At 45.4% G+C, this 19580-nt stretch overlaps 1 protein-coding gene across 1 annotated transcript in view; it reads left to right on the plus strand.

Moving 5' to 3' along the window:
* The window catches only part of gmpr (guanosine monophosphate reductase), a 113977-nt gene that overhangs the window by 23137 nt on the left and 71260 nt on the right, over positions 1–19580 (plus strand). Inside the window, exon 2 of the mRNA XM_043719073.2 lies at positions 5389–5508. Within this exon, the coding sequence (XP_043575008.2) occupies positions 5389–5508 (120 nt within the window). The remainder of the gene's footprint in view (positions 1–5388; positions 5509–19580) is intronic.

Genomic DNA, 19580 nt, shown 5'->3' on the forward strand with positions numbered 1-19580 from the left:
AAGCCTTGGGATTCTCTTTGACCCTGTTTGCTAACAACATTTCATGGCCCCTTTTTAGCCTTCCTAATTCTGCGTTTATGTTCCTTCCTAATTTCTCAATACTCCTCAAATACTTTGTCAGTTTGTAGCTCTGTAGATCTATTGTATACATCCTTTTTCCTTTTGACTAAGCTTACAATTTCTCTTGGCATCCATGGTTCCTGAATCCTGGCATTCCTATCCTTCAGTTTTGCAAGGACAAGCATGTCCTGCACTTCAAACCACTGGTCTTTAAAGGCCTTCTACATGCCAAGTGTGCATTTGCCCTCAAATAACTGCTCCCAGTCCATATTCCCCAGTTCCTGTCTAATTTGAATGTAATTGACCCTTGCCCAATTGAGCACCATCCGAGGACTAGTTTTGTCCTTGTCCACAACTATGCAAAATCTTATGGAGTTATGCTCACTAAGCTCAAAATGTTCTTCTATTGAAACATCAATCACCTGTGCTGGCTCATTCCCTAATACCATGTCTAATATGGCCTTCTCTCTTATTCAATTGTCAACATAATCTCTCAAAATTCCCTCCTTCGCACACCTAACAAATTGCTCTCTATCTGAACCCCTGGCCCTACGGGAGGAAAGTTGAAGTCACCCACCACAACCACCCTACTTTTTTCATACCTTTCCAGTAACTGACTACATATCTGCTCCTCTGGTTTCTGTGGGCTGTTGGGAGGTCTATAGAAAACTCCTAATATTATGATTTCACCCTTTCTGTTCCTGAGCCCCAAAACAAGATCCTTCCGATGTGTCCTCCCTTAACACGGCTGTGATGTGACCACGATCAGCAATGCAATGTCCCCTCACCCTTTTGTTTCCCTTTCTGTCTCATCCAAAACAGCAATATCCTCGAATGTTAAGTTGCCAATCGTGTCCCTCCTTTAACCATGTCTTCGTAGTGGCAGTAGCATCATAATTCCATGCAGGTAATCCATGCTGTTAGTTCATCTGCCTTACCTGTTATACTTGCATTGAAGTATATGCACTCCAGACTTCCAGTCCCTCTGAGCCCTGTAGCTTCCCTCTGTCTGCTCTTACTCTGTGCTATGCATATCTCAGTCTCACTTTTGTCCCTAGTCCCTGCACTTACTGGCCTGTAGTTCCGGTTCCCACCCCCTTGCCATGCTAGTTTAACCCAGCTTCAAGATCTCTAGCAAACCTCCCACCCAGGATATTGGTGCCCCTCCAATTCAGGTACAACCCATCCTCCTCCTACAGGTCTCACCTTCATCAGAAGACATCCCAATGATCCATATATCTAAAGCCCTCCCTCCTACACCAGTTCTGTAATCACATGTTCAACTGTACTGTCTGTGTTTCTAGCCTCATTAGCCCATGGCATGGGTAGTACTCCTGAGATTATTACACTGGTAGTCCTGCTGTTTATCTCCCTATCTAACTCCCTGGATCATCTTTGCAGGACTTTGTCCTTCTTCCTATCCATATCATTTGTGCCAACGTAAACAATGACTTCTGTCTGCACCAACCACCCCCCACCTGGCCGTTTCAGCATGTCCTTACCTGCTCAGAGACATTCAGGACACTAGTAGCAGGGAGGCAATACACCATCCTAGAGTCTTGTTCACGGCCATAGAAATGCCTGTCTGTGTCCCTGAGTCACCTACTAATATCGCTCACCTGAACTTTGTCCCACCCTTCTCTACAGCAGAAACCATTGTGGTGCCACAGGCCTGGCTGCTGCTTGTACTGTCTCCTGAGATACTATTCCCACCTAACCGTATCCAAAATGGTATAGCTATTTAAGAGGGGAATAGCCACAGGAGACTCCTGCATTACCTGGCTGCCTTTCCGGGTGGTCACCCATCTATCTGCCTGGACCTGTGGTGTAACCACCTCCCTAAATGTAGTGTCTGTCACTCTCTCTGCCTCCTGTTTGCATCGCAGTGTGTCCAGCTGTCTGGAGGAGCTATAGCTGGTCACGCTTCCTGCAGATGTAGTTGTCAGAGACACTAGACAGCTCCCTGATTTCCCACATCCGGCAGAGGAGCATACCACTGCTCTAACTGCCAGCTCCACCTTTGTACATCAAAAAAAAATCTTACCTTGCCTGTTGTCTTCAGAGCCTTTTTATTGGTTAGAGGAGGTAGTTGGTGGCAGTGGAGTGTTTTGGGTTTAACTACTCCTTGACACCAGTTCCTCTGCGATATTCAGACCAGTTGTCTCCCAGAGAATTTTACTTATTGCAAAATATTCTTACTTCACAAAAATAAATCTTTATGTATATGTACAGTTAATGAAACCGTCCAGAACTGTACTGTCTTTACTTACAGAGAACAAATTTAGCCATGATGTTCACCATTCTCTATATTTACAATGCTATCTCCTCTAATGTCAATTCCTCTCAATAACGCATCTGCTGCCCTCTGATTAGATCTTTGACGATTCCAGAAAAATGCATGGTGATGCATTTTGGAGGATCAATATTAGGTGTGAATTATACTGTAAATGGCAGAACCCTTAGGAACATTAACATACAGACAGATCTGGGCATATAGGTCCACAGTTTCCTAAAAGTGGCAACATAAGTTGCCAAGGTGATTGAGAAGGCATATGGTATGCTTGACTTCATCAGCCAGGCATGGAGTACAAGAGTTGGCAAACCATGTTGCAGCTGTATAAAACCCTTGTTGGGCTGCATTTGGAGTAATTTGTGCAGCTTTGGTCGCCACATTACCGGAATGCTGTGGAAGTATTGGAGAGAGTGTAGAGGAAGGTTCACCAGGATGTTGCCTGGTCCTGAGGGCATTGGTCAATGAGGAAAGGTTAAAAGACTAGGATTGTTTTCACTGAAAAGATGGCGTCAGAGGCTTTTTCCCAGGGTTCAAGTTTCAATTACAAGGGGTCACAGATTTAAGGTGAGAGGGGAAGGTGTTTGAGATTTGAGAGGCAGAGTGGTAGGAGCCTGGAACACACTGTGTAAAGAGGTGGTGGAAGCAGCCACATTAGTGACATTTAAGAGACATCTGGATGGTTACATTGAAATAGAGAGGGAATGGAGGGATATTAGATTAGATTAGATTAGATTAGATTACAGTGTGGAAACAGGCCCTTCGGCCCAACAAGTCCACACCGACCCGCCGAAGCGCAACCCACCCATACCCCTACATTGACCCCCTACCTATCACTACGGGCAATTTAGTATGGCCCTGCACATACTTTGTGACTGTGGGAGGAAACCGGAGCACCCAGATGAAACCCACGCAGACACGGGGAGAACGTGCAAACTCCACACAGTCAGTCGCCTGAGGCGGGAATTGAACCCGGGTCTCAGGCGCTGTAAGGCAGCAGTGTTAACCACTGTGTCACCGTGCCGCCCACAATTCGATATGGACCGAATAAGGGCAGAAAGCTTTTTTAGTTTAGTTAGATTAGATTACTTAGATTACTTACAGTGTGGAAACGGGCCCTTTGGCCCAACAAGTCCACACTGACTCTCTGAAGAGCGACCCACCCAGACCCATTTCCCGACATTTACCCCTTCACCGAACACTACAGGCAATTTAGCATGGCCAATTCACCTAACCTGCACATTTTTGGACTGTGCGAGGAAACCGGAGCACCTGGAGGAAACCCACGCAGACATGGGGAGAATGTGCAAACTCCACACAGGCAGTGGCCTGTGGTGGGAATTGAACCCGGGTCTCTGGCGCTGTGAGGCAGCAGTGCTAACCACTGAGCATTATATTCCTTTTAACAAAGGACCCGATACCCAGCATGAGCAAAACCAACATAGTGTACAAAATCCCATGCAAGGACTGTACAAAATACTACATAGGACAAACAGGAAGACAGCTAACGATCCGCATCCATGAACACCAACTAGCCACAAAACAACATGACCAGCTATCCTTAGTAGCCACACACACACATGACAAGCAACATGAGTTCAACAGGGACAACGCTACTATTATAGGACAAGCCAGACAGAGAACAGCCAGGGAATTCCTAGAGGCATGGCACTCATCCACAGATTCAATCAATAAGCACATTGACCTGGACCCAATATACCGACCACTGCAACGGACAGCTGGAACTGACAACCGGGAGCGGCAGATCCAAACCACTATAAATGCCAGAGGAAACATCACAGAAGCGCTTCACAGGAGGCTCCCAAGCACTGAGGATGTCACCTAGACAGGGGACGAAACATCTGCAACACAAATTCCCAGCTTGGCGAGCAGAACCACAACAACGAGCACCCGAGCTACAAATCTTCTCACAAACATTAATTTATTTGTTGGCCCTCTTAAGGAAAGAACGAAAGCAGTTAAAATAGTAGCTCTTAAAGACCAATCCGTTTTTCATCTTTTTCAACAACTCTCATAGAGTCATACAGCATGGGAACCCACCCTCCAGTCTAACTAGTTTTGACCATGTTCCCAAACTAAACTAGCCCCATTTGTCTGCATTTGGCCCACATCCCTCCAAACCTCTCCTATTCATGTATTCGCATAAGAACCCGAACTTCAGGTTTGCTTGGACAAATTAGCAAGGATCTGTTTCTTTTCAGTGAATCTCTTGAATATTTTGCAGCCTGCTGGGCAATTTATTTTGACTCCTTGTGCCATGTCTTTGATTGGCAATGAGAGAGAAGCTACACATGTTCTGATTTGTTTTCTCTTCATCTGACCTGATTGCTTCACATCTTTCCACACAGTTGAATTTGGGTTCAAGCCAAAATAACAGAGGGATTAATGCTTTGCATGATGTTACTTGGGAACAGATATCGTCTTTCTACTGTGCAACAAATGTGTGTGAATTCAGTTATCTCATGAATAAGAATATAATGTCCCTGTAAAAGCAATTGCCATAGTGTCTACTGAAAATGATTCCTCCCACCTAAGAAATTTCTTGTGTGTGCTTTAAGTGAACCAGGCAGATGATGTGAATAAACTAATGACAAAGGGAGACAGTGATAATTGGCACAAGTGTAAATATTTGTACGGCCATTATTATCAACAGTGAGGGGAAAAAAGCATTGCAGAAACTGTCGAATCTACAAACTGCTGAGTTCAAATAAACAACTTTTGTGAGTGAAATTTAGTCATTGAAATATTGAGATGTTGATCTAAAAATTCTGATCTGTTAAATCATTTACAATCGAACATCCATCTGAGACTATGAAATATTTGTTTAATTAATTAAGTCCTGCTTTTATCATCTATCCCTAGTTTCTTTGTTTCTCAACGAGCGAGGTAGACTGCTGCCTCGAGCCGCTTCAGTTTGTGAGGGATTTTGTAAGAATGTCAGGAACAATTTAGAAAAAAAGTAAGTTCGAGTCAGTGGAATAGGGTGCCTGTTTCATACATCTTTTTCATCTCTGTAGGTGGATCTCAAAAGAAGTTTTACTTTCCGCAACTCCAAACAGACCTATACTGGAATCCCACTTATAGCATCTAACATGGATACAGTTGGTACATTTGAAATGGCTGAGGTTTTAAGTAAGGTGGGTAATCTTTTATTTTAGGATACATTTTTATGAATAAACACGTGTTTAACAACTGGATGTGTGACTGAGCAAAGATAATTTGACAATGAGTCACAATGAGCTGTTGTTTTGACAATCTTCATATCAGCTGATAGTAAAATAATCTTCCTTTTCTGTCAGTTCTGAATTTAGCCCTGGATACTTGAAATAAAGCAGCACCTGTTATTTTATTTTGACCTTTCCTGTGTACTCAAGGGGAAAAAAACCTTCTAATTATTCTTCCCTTGGTTGGAGAAGGACAGCTTTTATACTTAGTACACTGAATCACCCAGCACTTCATTACTTAAGTTTAATTTGAATTCAACTGTTCACATTTACAGGATAAGCCATTAAGTGGGAGTGAACCACAGCTTTATTGTGTAGAACTGTACTTATTGGAGCCAGTTGGACCTGGTTGACTATGAAATCCTTGACTGAGTTTGTTAACTTGGGCAAATCAGGAAAGCCCTGGCTGACTAATATAAACAGGGGTTTTTGATGCCATTAGGGAGAGGTGGGGCGGAGTGCTTTATTTCCTCCTCCGATTCTATTTTGGTTTAATCCCTACCCTCCCCTTCACTTTTTCTACCACTAAGGCATTGCCCTCTGATGAGAAGGGCGTTGCTTGTCACTGATCACTTGGGTGTTTCTTTTCTTGGGAGTTTCCTTTCTTCCTGGTGGTGGAATATGAATAAAGATTTCTGCACTCATTGTTCTTCACTCTGTCATACTCCTGCACATACACATGACATGGGTACTGGGGAATAAATATGTACTACCACTGTTAGGCTGTAGTGGGGGGGTTTATATTTAAAAAGTTTCAATGCCATAATGGAAATATGGATACTGTGGTGGGTGGAACGTTTTATTTCCCCCTCCAATTCTATTTTGAATCCCTACCCACTCCACTTCAATTTGTTTTTTAATGTAAGTATTGCCCCTCCCAGGCTTTGTTTGTTACTGGTTCCCTGGCCACATGGAAGGTTTTCTTAATGGTGGGAATGTTGAATAAAATTGTTTTTCACATGTTTTTACTGAATCCCTGCACTTACTTACAAAAGAGACAAAAAATGTAGAAATAGGAGATTTAGAATCTCCTCCGTTCAGGGGATTGACTCGGAGCTGACTAGCCACAGAGTGCATGTACAAATAAATAAAGAGTGACTTGGTGACAGGATACCGGCCTCTCTGCAGTTATTTTAGTGGTGACTGGAGAAAACAGCATGTGTCTGAAGAACATGCACTTGGCACAGTCATCTTGGATTTGGGGTAAGCATTTCTGGCATCATGCCTTTATTTGGGAAGTTAGACTTACTTGATCCTGCTGTCAAAGACTGGGCCCAGTATATAGAAATAATATGACATAGCAGATGAAAAGCAACAAGCAATCCTTTTGATTGCTTGCAGACTTGCAGCATTTTTGGTTATAAGGGGCTTAACTTTCCCAAAGGCGCCAGACACTATAACCTTCCAAGAGTTGATTGAAGAGTATTATGACGAGAAAGTGAGGACTGCAGATGCTGGAGATCAGAGCTGAAAATGTGTTGCTGGAAAAGCGCAGCAGGTCAGGCAGCATCCAGGGAACAGGTGAATCGACGTTTCGGGCATAAGCCCTTCTTCCTGAAGAAGGGTTTATGCCCGAAACGTCGATTCTCCTGTTCCCTGGATGCTGCCTGACCTACTGCGCTTTTCCAGCAACACATTTTCAGTGCTGAAGAGTATTATGACCCCAAACCTCCTTTAATTCTGAGATGCTATTAGTTTTATTCAGCTGTTAGAGAACCCGGGGAATCCGTATAGGGATTTTTGACGTGGTTGAGATGACTAGCGGAGGCATGTGATTTTGGGTTAACCCTGAATGAGGTGCTGAGAGACCATTTGGTATGTGGGATTAATAACTTATCCATGCAGAAGCGCCTATTAGCTGAAACTCAACTGGACTTCAAACATGCACTATAATTGGCTTTGTCATTATAAAATGAGGCAAGTGGAACATGAGAGCTATAGAGCATTCCAGGTGGAAGTGGACTCCCTCACCTGTTTGACTGAGCTTGGGGAACACCACTTGAATGTAGGCGCTTGCAGAACCTCACACAGGGCATATCCTGAGCAGAGGGACCCTGGGCCAGCAGAACACCACAAGAAAACAGAGTCTCGGCCAAGTGGCCAAAAGGTTCTTCAAGGTCTGGGCCAGTGAGACATTGTAGTTGCTATCAGTATGCAGACTCAAAACAACACAGGAGTCCTAAATAAAAACTGAAAGAACTGCACATTCTGTAAATCCGAAACAAAAACAGAAATGGCTGGAAAAGCACAGCAGGTCTTTTGGCAACTGTGAAGAGAAATCAGAATTAATATTTTGGATCCAATGATCTTTTCTCAGAACTTCAGTAAGAAAACCCGTAAGGCTGGTACCAAGGAAAGTTCACACCCTGGAAAATTCCTCTTACATGTGGGTTGGAACAATTAAATTGCTTAGCGACATCCAAATCAGAACCAATTAAAATTTAATGTTTGATTAAATGGTCATCCAGATCCCATAGATACAGTGTGGAAACAGACCATGTTCTCAGTCTGGCTAAGGTTTTGTGCAACCTTAGGAGTTGGAGTTCTGAATAGATCCTGATAAAGACAGATTCTGCAACTGCAGATACAGCTGTGCCAGCATCAACTTCCATCGGGTGGCTCAGTGGTTAGCAAGTCCACACCAACCCTCCGAAAAATAATCCATCCAGACCCATTCCCCTACCCTATTACTCTACATTTACCCCTGATTAATACGTCTAACCTACACATCCCTGAAGACTATGGGCAATTTAGCATAGCCAATTCACCTAAATCTGCACATCTTTGGACTGTGGGAGGAAACCAGAGTACCTGGAGTAAAACCCACGCTGATACTGGGAGAATGTGCAAACTCCTTATACATACTTGAGGCTGGAATCAAACCTGGGTCCCTGGCACTGAGACAGCAGTGCTAACCACTGAGCCACTGTGCTGCCCTATGGAGGTTGATGCCGGCACCGCTGTATCTGTGGTTGCAGAATCTATGTTTTACAAGATTTATTCTGAACTCCAATGCCCTAAGGTTGCACAAGACCTTAGCCAGACTGAGAACATACACTGGGGAACCGTTGCAGATCAAGTGTAGGACTTCGATGCCGGACTCCTATGAGAAGCAGTTCGTACAGTTACCAGTGATGGTAATAAAAGGCTCGGGCCCAAAATATTGGGGCAGAATTGGGTGAGAAAGATTCATCTGGATTGGCTCAACAGTTTTTGATTAGAAAATGGCAGCCTCAATGAAGTCCAAGTGAAATACTCTGGAGTGTTTCAGGAAGGGCTTGGGACTATCAAAGGGGCAAAAGCCACTTTACCTGTTGAACAAGAGATTTTGCAAGGCCTGCCCGGTTCCATTTGCCTTCCGGGAAAAAGTAGAGCCTGAAATCAGGAGGCTGAGAGCGAAGGAACCATCAAACTGGTGCAGTCTGCAGAATGGACAGCACCGGCCATACCGATTGTGAAACTCAATGACTCAGCTCACCTTTGGGATTTTAAGCCAACAGTTAGCTGCTGCTTGCAGCTGGATAAATACCCAATCCCTCTAACAGAGGATTTGGACACAAAGCTGGTAAGTGGAGCTGTCCTTCAAGAAGCTGGACATGATCCACACCTACCTGCAATTGTGACTGGATGAGGAATCCCAGAAGTACACAAGTGGCTAATGCAGATGCCTTGAGCTGTCTTCTCACTGGCTGATATTCCAATGTTGGTGCCTTCCCTGGAGGAATCCGTTTTGGTCTTAAACTTATTGGAAACTCTTCTAGTCACCGCTGATCATATCCAGCTGTGGACACACGAGGACATCTAGTCCTACAAAAGCTAAAACAGCTGGTGGTAATGGGGGTAGCAGAAGGGCCATTGCAACCAGGATTCAGACCTTTCTGGATCTGCACTGGTGAGCAGTGCCTAGGGTGCCAATAAGGATGAAAATTTGCCACCAACAGTGATCCCACATTTGTGGGAATGGCCAGGAAAACCCTGAACTTGTTTACACGTTGACTATGCCAGTCCTTTCATGGGCTGAATGATTCTGGTCATTGTGAACGCCCATTCAAAGTGGTTGGACGACAATAAAGTTCGTTTGGTAAACTCAGGGATGACGATTGGGAAACTGCAAGCATTTTTTGCAACACATGGACTCTTGTCACAGACAATGGGACATCATTTACCAGCAGGAGATTCTGCACATTTGGACAGCTCTGTACCATCCAATGTCCAACGGTCTATCAGAAAGAGCAGTCCAAACGTTGAAGGCAAGCTTAAAGAAACAGCCTATAGTGACAATTGATACCAAACTCTCCCAGTTCCTGTTTAACCATAGGACCACCCCACGCACATAAACAGGGATAGCTGCAGCAGAGTTGCTGATGGGTAGAAGACTCCGCACCAGGTTAAAACTGATATTTCCAAACCAGTTGGAGGGGGCAGTGGGGGGGGGGGGGGAGGAGGAGGAGGAGGAGGAGTTAAATGGCAGCAGGAATGCAAATGCCTACCTCATGCCTCCTCTAAGAGAGTGAGACAATTTAATTTAGGAGGCTGTTTGGTGCCGGAACCATGGAAGTGGCCTGTTTGGGTACGAGGTGAGTTTGATGTGAGGTCAGGTCCCATGACTTGCAAAGTTCGGGTAGGTGATGCAGTTCTGAACAAACGTGGATCACCTGAAAGCTGTTACCTTGCAACCTGTGTAGATGCAAAGCACACCGGCCCCTCAGAACAGCCAGAAGGCCTGTCAGGAAACCATAGGTTATCCCCCTCCATCTAGTGTTGAAGAAACCTCGAGTCCAAGGTGGATGTAGCTTCGATACTGTTACCACTGGAAGAAGAGGCAGAAACTCTCCTGAGACACCCTGGACGTAGTAGACTGGCTACGGTCTGGTGCATGCCGGACCTGAAAGAGTCAGAGTCAGAGGAACCAGACCTAGGTCAAACATTTTGCAAGAAAAGCTACAAGAGAAAGACCAGACCTACATCCCTTGACTTGGTGGGAAAGGATGTAGTGATTGGAACCAGGTTGGAGAAAGTGAGGACTACAAATGCTGGAGATCAGAGTTGCAAGTCTGGCTGATGTTGCTGATGGAAGGGCTTATACCTGAAATGTTGATTCTCCTGCTCCTTGGACGTTGCCTGATCTCTGCTTTTCCAGTGATTGGAATGAGGTGACTACAAGGTCCTTGAGTGAGGTTGCTAATCTGGGCCTATCAGGAAGGCCCTGGCTGACCAATATAAACAGGGGATTTGGAATCTCCTCAGGTTAGGGGACTGACTCTGTGCTGGCTGGTACTACAGTCAGTGTGTTACTGTTAGTTTCGGCTTCTCTTTTTTGGGGGGGGCGGGGGGAAATACCTGATTCCTGAACTGGCTGAATTATTTAGCCAGTTTGTTAACTGGCATTCCTCTTAGTGAGGACTTATTGTTAAACTCCTGATGCACATAATGTGTTTCAGGTGTAACTCAGTTCTCATTAGGGGATTGTTGTTCACTGGCTGGTTACAGCCTGTGTTACTCTTCTCTCCTTTGTCCTTTTCTCAGAAACTGTTAATTTTGTGGTAGGGTATAGCCCTTGGACTGTAGTTTTCTTTGTCTTTTGTATGTGTCTTCACTTTTTATTGGTGTTTGGACTGAGCCCTGTGGAAGCCATACATTTTACCAGAGGAGCTGTTCCTGTGGGGAGGCCTAGCCCTGGACTGGGCCTCTGAAGATTGAACACCTGTATGTGTGCTGGGAGGTGAGCAGTTGCTGTATCCTGGAGTTTGGGAGAAGACCTTTCCTTCAGGAGTGGACCAAACCCCTGTGAGTTAACTGCACCTGTACTATGTACTGTGTTCTTGCGAGTCGGCCTGGCTCTCCAAGGCTGGACCAGGACTCCGTTGAGACTGAACTGTGGGGTGTGCATTTGTTGCCTCCAGGAGTGGACTCTGCCCTTGATTGTGGACCGTCTTTTAACAACGGATTCTGCAGTTTGGAGCGGCCTCTAATTCTGACTTTGCACATTGTATACTGGAGTGGACTCTTCCTGGAAATGGATTCCATATCTTGAAGACTGTATAAATTTGGACTGTGTACCAGAAGGGAGTTTTTTTTTTTGGGTAACTAACTGTATTGTGGTGTTTCCTGGGTCTATCACCCGCACTGTCTTGCGTGTCCCTGGGTCTGGCAGGCCTTGCTGTGAGCTGGGAGGCTCATGGGTTGTCCTGAAAGCTGTCACCCTGAGAGCCGGAGGGTGGGTAGGCCACGCTGTGAATCTGAAGGTTGGTAGGCTGTCCTAAAAGCCGGAGGGTGGGTAGGCCACCCTGATGCCAGTCACCCCGAGAGCTAGATGGTGGGTAGGCTGTTCTGAGCACTGTCGTCCCGATAAGGGGTAATCGGGACGGGCTGTCCTAGAGGTGGTCGAAAGGTGTCAGAGCAGCCGAGAGCCAGAAGGCACGTAGGAGCGGGCTGAGATCCAGAAGGCTTGTGGGCTACCCTACACACTGTCGTCCCAGGGAAGGGGACAGGCTGTCCTGGAGGTGGCCGAAAGGTGTGCCAGGATAGCCCACTGGTCGGAGGTGCAGCGGGGTGGGTGAGAGCCCAATGGTACGTAGGGGCAGACCGAGAGCCAGAAGGCGGGTACCCGTCCTCGGCGCTGTCACCCCGGGCAGGTACCGGGACGGGCTGCCCCAGAGGTGGTCGAAAGGTGCTGAGGGTGGTTAGTGAAACCGGAAGGTGGGTAGGCCGTCCTGACTGCTGTCACCCTGGGCGGGTACCGGGGCGGGCTGTCCTAGAGGTGGACGGAAGGTGTGTCAGGGCGGACCGAGAACTGGAAGGGGCATGGGGTGGACCGAGAACCGGAAGGTGGGTAGGGGCGGGCTGCCTTAGAGTGGTCGGAAGGTGGGAGGGGCGGGGGCTTGCTGGGTCTGTATTGTCTGCACTTTTGTATGTAACAGTATTGTCTAATGTACAAATGTCATTGTCACTGTTTTGTCATATGTGGAACTGGGATTTGAGGTTTGTCCTCCTCTCCCTGTAAAATGGTTGAACGGTAGGGTTTGGGGCCTAGCTTTGCTGCTCCTCTCCCTTGTAAAATTGCTGTCTCTTGTGTACACCTGTTAATGTTTTTTGTAAACTGTTTTGTAATTTGTTTAATAAAATAATACAAACAAGAAAAAAAAATAAACAGGGGATTTGGAATCTCCCCAGGTTAGGGGACTGACTCTGTGCTGGCTGGTACTACAGTCAGTGTGTTACTGTTAGTTTCGGCTTCTCTTTTTTGGGGGGGGCGGGGGGAAATACCTGATTCCTGAACTGGCTGAATTATTTAGCCAGTTTGTTAACTGGCATTCCTCTTAGTGAGGACTTTATTGTTAAACTCCTGATGCACATAATGTGTTTCAGGTGTAACTCAGTTCTCATTAGGGGATTGTTGTTCACTGGCTGGTTACAGCCTGTGTTACTCTTCTCTCCTTTGTCCTTTTCTCAGAAACTGTTAATTTTGTGGTAGGGTATAGCCCTTGGACTGTAGTTTTCTTTGTCTTTTGTATGTGTCTTCACTTTTTATTGGTGTTTGGACTGAGCCCTGTGGAAGCCATACATTTTACCAGAGGAGCTGTTCCTGTGGGGAGGCCTAGCCCTGGGACTGGACCTCTGAAGATTGAACACCTGTGTGTGTGCTGGGAGGTGAGCAGTTGCTGTATATGGAGTTTGTCAGCAGACCTTTCCTTCATTTGGACAAATGGTTTTCCAAGGCTGGGCCAGGACTCTATGGAGACTGAACAACTGCCCTTGGTTTGTGGACTCTGTTTTTAGCAACGGACTCTGCAGTTTGGAGTGGACTCTATTTCTGACAACGTACATTGTATACTGGAGTGGACTCTTCCTAGAAATGGATTCTATATCTTGAAGACTGTATAGATTTGGACTGTGTACCAGAAAGGACTCTTTTTTTTTTTGGTAACTAACTGTATTGTGGTGTTTCCTGGGTCTATCACCCGCACTGTCTTGCGTGTCCCTGGGTCTGGCAGGCCTTGTGAGCTGGGAGGCTCATGTGTCGTCCTGAAAGCTGTCACCCCGAGAGCCAGACGCTGGGTAGGCCATCCTGTGAACCTGAAGGTTGGTAGGCTTCAGACGGTGGGTAGACTGCCCTGATGCCAGTCTCCCCGAGAGCCAGATGGTGGGTAGGCCGTTCTGTGTTGTCGTCCTGATGAGGGGTAATCGGGATGGGCTTTCCTTGAGGTGGTCGAAAGGTGTCAGAGCAGTCGAGTGCCAGAAGGCACCTAGGGGCGGGCTGAGATCCAGAAGGCTTGTGGGCTACCCTACACGCTGTCGTCCCAGGGAAGGGTACAGGCTGTCCTAGAGGTGGCCGAAAGGTGTGCTAGGATAGCCCACTGGTCGGAGGTGCAAAGGGGTGGGTGAGAGCCCAATGGTACGTAGGGACAGACCGAGAGCCAGAAGGTGGGTAGCCATCCTCAGTACTGTCACCCCGGGCAGGTACCGGGACGGGCTGCCCCAGAGGTGGTTGAAAGGTGCTGAGGGTGGTTAGTGAAGCTGGAAGGTGGGTAGGCCGTCCTGACCGCTGTCACCCCGGGCGGGTACCGGGGCGGGCTATCCTAGAGGTGGTCGAAAGGTGTGTCAGGGTGGACTGAGAACTGGAAGGGGCATGGGGTGGACTGAGAACCGGAAGATGGGTAGGGGCGGGCTGCCTTAGAGTGGTCGGAAGGTGGGAGGGGTGGGGGCTTGCTGGTTCTGTATTGTCTGCACTTTTGTATGTAACAGTATTGTCTAATGTACAAATGTCATTGTCACTATCTTGTCATATGTGGAACTGCGATTTGAGGTTTGTCCTCCTCTCCCTGTAAAATGGTTGAATGGTAGGGTTTGGGGCCTAGCTTTGCTGTTCCTCTCCCTTGTAAAATTGCTGTCTCGTGTACAGCTGTAACAGTTTTTTGTAAACTGTCTTGTAATTTGTTTAATAAAATAAAAAAAATAAACGGGGAAAAAAAATATAAACGGGGATTTCGAATCTCCTCCGGTCAGGGGACTGACTCTGCGCTGGCTGGTGTTATAGTCAGTATGTTACTGTTGCAGTTGGTGTCTGCTTTTTTTTCTGGGGTGGAAACCTGATTCCAGAACTGGCTGAATTATTTAGCCAGTTTGTTAACTGGTATTCCTTTTAGTGAGGACTTATTGTTAAACTCCTGATGCACACAATGTGTTTCAGGTGTAACTCAGTTCTCATTAGGGGATTGTTGTTTCACTGGCTGGTTACAGCCTGTGTGTTACTCTTTATCCTTTTCTCAAAAAGAGAAATGTTAATTTTGTGGTAGGACGTAGCCCTTGGACTCTAGTTTTTTTTTGTATGTGTCTTCATCTTTTATTGGTGTTTGGACTGATCCCTTGTGGAAGACACACATTTCACCAGAGGAGCTGTTCCTGTGGGGAGGCCTAGCCCTGGGACTGGGCCTCTGAAGATTGAACACCTGTGTGTGTGCTGGGAGGTGAGCAGTTGCTGTATCCTGGAGTTTGGGTGAAGACCTTTCCTTCAGGAGTGGACCAAACCCCTGTGAGTTAACTGCACCTGTACTATGTACTATTCCTGTGAGTGGGCCTGGTTTTCCAAGGCTGGGCAAGGACTCCATGGAGGCTGAACACCTGTGTGCTGTGGAGTGTGCATTTGCTGCTTTCAGGAGTGGACTCTGCCCTTGGTTGCGGACTCTGTTTTTAGCAATGGACTCTGCAGTTTGGAGTGGACTCTATTTCTGACAATGCACATTGTATACTGGAGTGAACTCTTTCTGGAAATGGATTCTATATTTTGAAGACTGTATAGATTTGGATTATGTACCAGAAAGGACTCTTTTTTTGGTAACTAACTGTATTGTGGTGTTTCCTGGGTCTATCACCTGCACTGTCTTGTGTGTCCCTGAGTCTGGCAGCTAGGAGGCTCATGGGTCGTCCTGAAAGCTGTCACCCCGAGAGCCGGAGGGCGGCTAGGCCACCCTGTGAACCTGAAGGTTGGTAGGCTGTCACGAAAGACGGAGGGTGGGTAGGCAGGCCACCCTGATGCCAGTCGCCCCGAGAGTCAGATGGTGGGTAGGCCGTTCTAAGCATTGTCGTCCCGAGAAGGGGTAATCGGGACGGGTTGTCCTAAGGTGGTCGAAAGGTGTCAGAGCAGCCAAGCACCAGAAGGTGTGTAGGGGCGGGCTGAAATCTGGAAGGCTTGTGGGCTACCCTGCACGCTGTCATCCCAGGGAAGGGGACTGGCTGTCCTAGAGGTGGCCGGAAGGTGTGCCAGGATAGCCCACTGGTCGGAGGTGCAAAGGGGTGGGTGAGAGCCCAATGGTACGTAGGGACAGACCGAGAGCCAGAAGGCGGGTAGCCATCCTCGGCGCTGTCACCCTGGGTAGGTACCGGGGTGGGCTGCCCCAGAGGTGATCGAAAGGTGCTGAGGGTGGTTAGTGAAGCAGGAAGGTGAGTAGGCCGTCCTGACCGCTGTCTGCCAGGGCGGGCTGTCCTAGAGGTGGTCGAAAGGTGTGTCAGGGCAGACCGAGAACTGGAAGGGGCATGGGGTGGACCGAGAGCCGGAAGGTGCGTAGGGATAGGCTGCCTTAGAGTGGCCGGAAGGTGGGAGGGATGGGGGCTTGCCAGGTCTGTATTGTATGCACCAGTTTATATAACTGGATTGTCCTTTTATGTACAAATGTCATGGTCACTGTCTTTTATGTGTGAAACTGGGATTTGAGGTTTGTCCTCCTTTCCCTGTAAACTGGTTGAACGGTCGGGTTTGGGGTCTGGCTTTGCTGCTCCTCTCGCTTGTAAAATTGCTGTTGAATACTGCTGTAAATGTTAACTGATTTTGTAAACTGTTTTGTAATTTGTTTAATAAAATATTATAAACAGGGGATTTAGAATCTCCTCAGGTCAGGGGACTGACTCTGAGCTGGCGAGTCACAGCCAGTGCACTGTACACAAGTACATGAAAGGTGACTTGGTGACAGGATACGGGCCTCTGTGCAGTTATTTCACCAACAAAATGGAGGTCTGTTCAGATCAATCTTACAGGGTTACTGTTATTTGATGGTATGTGGGAGGAGCTCTTAGAAAGAAACCAGAGCCTTTTTGCTATTGTGACCAAATTGAGTTTCATATTTAGAATTAAGGAACTTAGCAGTCAGATGCCTGCTTTGCCTTTCAATAAGATCATGTCTGTGGTGTCAACTCCATCTCCCTGACTTCCCCCCCCATTACCATTGACTCCTTTGTCTATTTAAATCTGTCCAACTCTATCATGAGTAAATTCAATGGCCCAACCTCCACTATTTCCTGCAGAAAAGAATTCTACAGACTGTCCATAACCAGAAGGGCAAAAAAAGGCCTAATTTCCATGTTAAAAGCAAATCCTTTTATTCATAAACTGTATCCCCTTGTTCTACAGACCTCCATAAGTGGAAACATGCTCCTTATATGCACACTTTCTGATTCCTTCAGGATCTTACATGTTTCAATAAGATCACTGCTCGTTTTCTTAAACTCTAATGTGAATGCCCAACTTGTTCAACCTTTCTTCATAAAACAATCCCCTCCCCATAGGAATGAGTTGAGTGAATCATCTAAATTCATTTCGATCATAAACAAAAGCTTGCCAACCCTTCTTAAATCTGGGTCAGATTTTCTGATATTCACAAAGGTGTGCATAACAGATTTGTCATTGGTAAAGTATGGGTCAGGTAAGCTTGCTCCAATGCATCTTTTTAGAAATTTGTTTCCAAAACACACAAACACAATATGGAGGAGAAAAAAGTAAATATTATAGTTAAGTATTCAACTCACAGCTGCCCCTGGTTGAAGGATAGGTTATTTTTACATTTAGTATTATGTATTCTCTCTCTCTCATGCACACACCTGCACGCGCTATGTCATTAGACAGTGTTGAACATATCATAGAGGGAAAAATTTCATTAACCTTGCAATCCAGTTTTAAGAACTGACTATTGATTCTGATTGGTCTGATTTCCTACATTCTAGATTGGTCCTTATGGTTAGGAAGGTAGCAAAATTGACCTCATTGAAATATGAGAGAAAGAAAACAAATGCAAATCATTCTGTCGAGAAATTACTAAAATGCAATATTAATTGGAGATTTATTAACTTAGGAATTTCAAATATTATTGGGAGTCAAGACAGATTTATGAAAGTTAACTTTCATTTGACAAATTTATTCAAGTTCTTGGTGGCTAACTTGGCATACCAGTTGGAATTAGTGAATGTAGAGTATTTGGATTTCCAAAAAACATTCCATAAGGTATTATAAGAGGTTACAGTATTACATAAAATGAGGGCTTGGGCTTCAAGGTAATATATTAGCATGAATTGTGGTTTGGTTAATTATCAGAGAGCATGAGGAATAAATGAAATATTGCAGGAAGGCACCACAAGGATCAGGCCACTGCTATTTACAATCCATACAACAGAGCTGGTGTTGGCATGATAGGCCAATTAGCCTCATTCTGTGCCATAATGTTCTGTGATATCTCTTGAATAGTATAATTCCATCTCAGGAAGAAATAGGTCCCACTCTCAATTAAAGGTACTTAGTGAATCATGTTAGTCAAAAGCTTTTTCCACAGTTCCATTTTTTTTCTTTGGGGTGGGGGAGGTGGCTGGGGAGAGAAGAAGACATACCTGTCATAGTCCATGCTTTACAAAATTTGAGATTGTGAGCGCTGATCCTTTCTAATTCTTTAGTTGAAGTTACATGTTCACAGTTCATCTTCTAACAATATTAAACCCTTTCCACTTTTCCCAAGGGCATGCTATATGCTTTGTGTTTTCTATATTTAATGAAAGCATTTCTGTCTCATGAATCTTTCACTTGTAGCTTGAATTAAAATTAACTGATTTGTAAGTTAAGGACATTTGTAATGTCCTTAAACCTACTTCACTTACCAAGCTTTTGACCACCTGTCTGAATATCTCCTTATGTGACTGCCTCAGTGTTGGATTTTAAGTGCCTTCACACAACATTTAATGTGTTGAAGGTGAGTGAGAGTTGATGTTGCCTCAAGGCTTCAATGCATCAAATATGTGCATCTGAAATGTTTTTGTACCATTGTGTTCCTGGTGAGTTAAAGGATATGTTGTTTAAGCCTGTGTGACTACAGTTCCAAACCATTCCCAGTCTCCCACCTGTGTGACTACATTCATTACCCAGTCCCAGTCCCCACGTCAAGTTTAGTTAGTGTTTTTTAGTTCAGTTGTTTTATTTTAGGCTTGTTTAGGAATACCTGAGTTTAAATCAAACTGAGATTCCTAAGACACTTACATAATTAATACCATTTTAACAAACAAATGTTATAATTAGTGTGTCATTCCAGCTGATTAATTTAGATTAAAAAAATGTATAGCTATACCTATTAGCCTCCTTGTTCTCTAAATATTCAAGACAAAACTCATCCGAGTTCTAAAATGAGCTTCTGCACGTTGTGCATAACTCTTTGAAATTTGTGTTCCGTGTAGTCATGATTTGGAGATGCCGGTGTTGGACTGGGGTGTACAAAGTTTAAAAAAATCACAACACCAGGTTATAGTCCAACAGGTTTAATTGGAAGCACACTAGCTTTCAGAGTGCATCAAGTACAAAACCACCTGATGAAGGAGCAGCGCTCCGAAAGCTATAGTCCAACAGGTGTGCTTCCAATTAAACCTGTTGGACTATAACCTGGTGTTGTGATTTTTAACTTTGTGTTCCGTGTAGATAGGTGGTTAAGAAGACATTTAACATGCTTGCCTTCATTGCTCAGACCTTTGAGTATAGGATGTCATGCTGGAGTTGGACAGGACGTTGGTGAGGCCTTTTCTGGAGTTCTGTTCGCCCTGCTATAGGAAGGATATTAATAAATTGGAGAGGATTCAGAAAACATTTACCAGGATGTTGCCGCCAATGGAAGATTTGAGTTATAAACGTAGGCTGGGATTTTTTTCACTGGACTGTAGGAGGTTGAGAGGTGATCTTATTG

This window comes from Chiloscyllium plagiosum, unplaced genomic scaffold, assembly GCF_037043375.1.
Source record: "Chiloscyllium plagiosum isolate Xiang-an unplaced genomic scaffold, Cpla_swu_hap1 HiC_scaffold_34, whole genome shotgun sequence".
NCBI lineage: Eukaryota > Metazoa > Chordata > Chondrichthyes > Orectolobiformes > Hemiscylliidae > Chiloscyllium > Chiloscyllium plagiosum.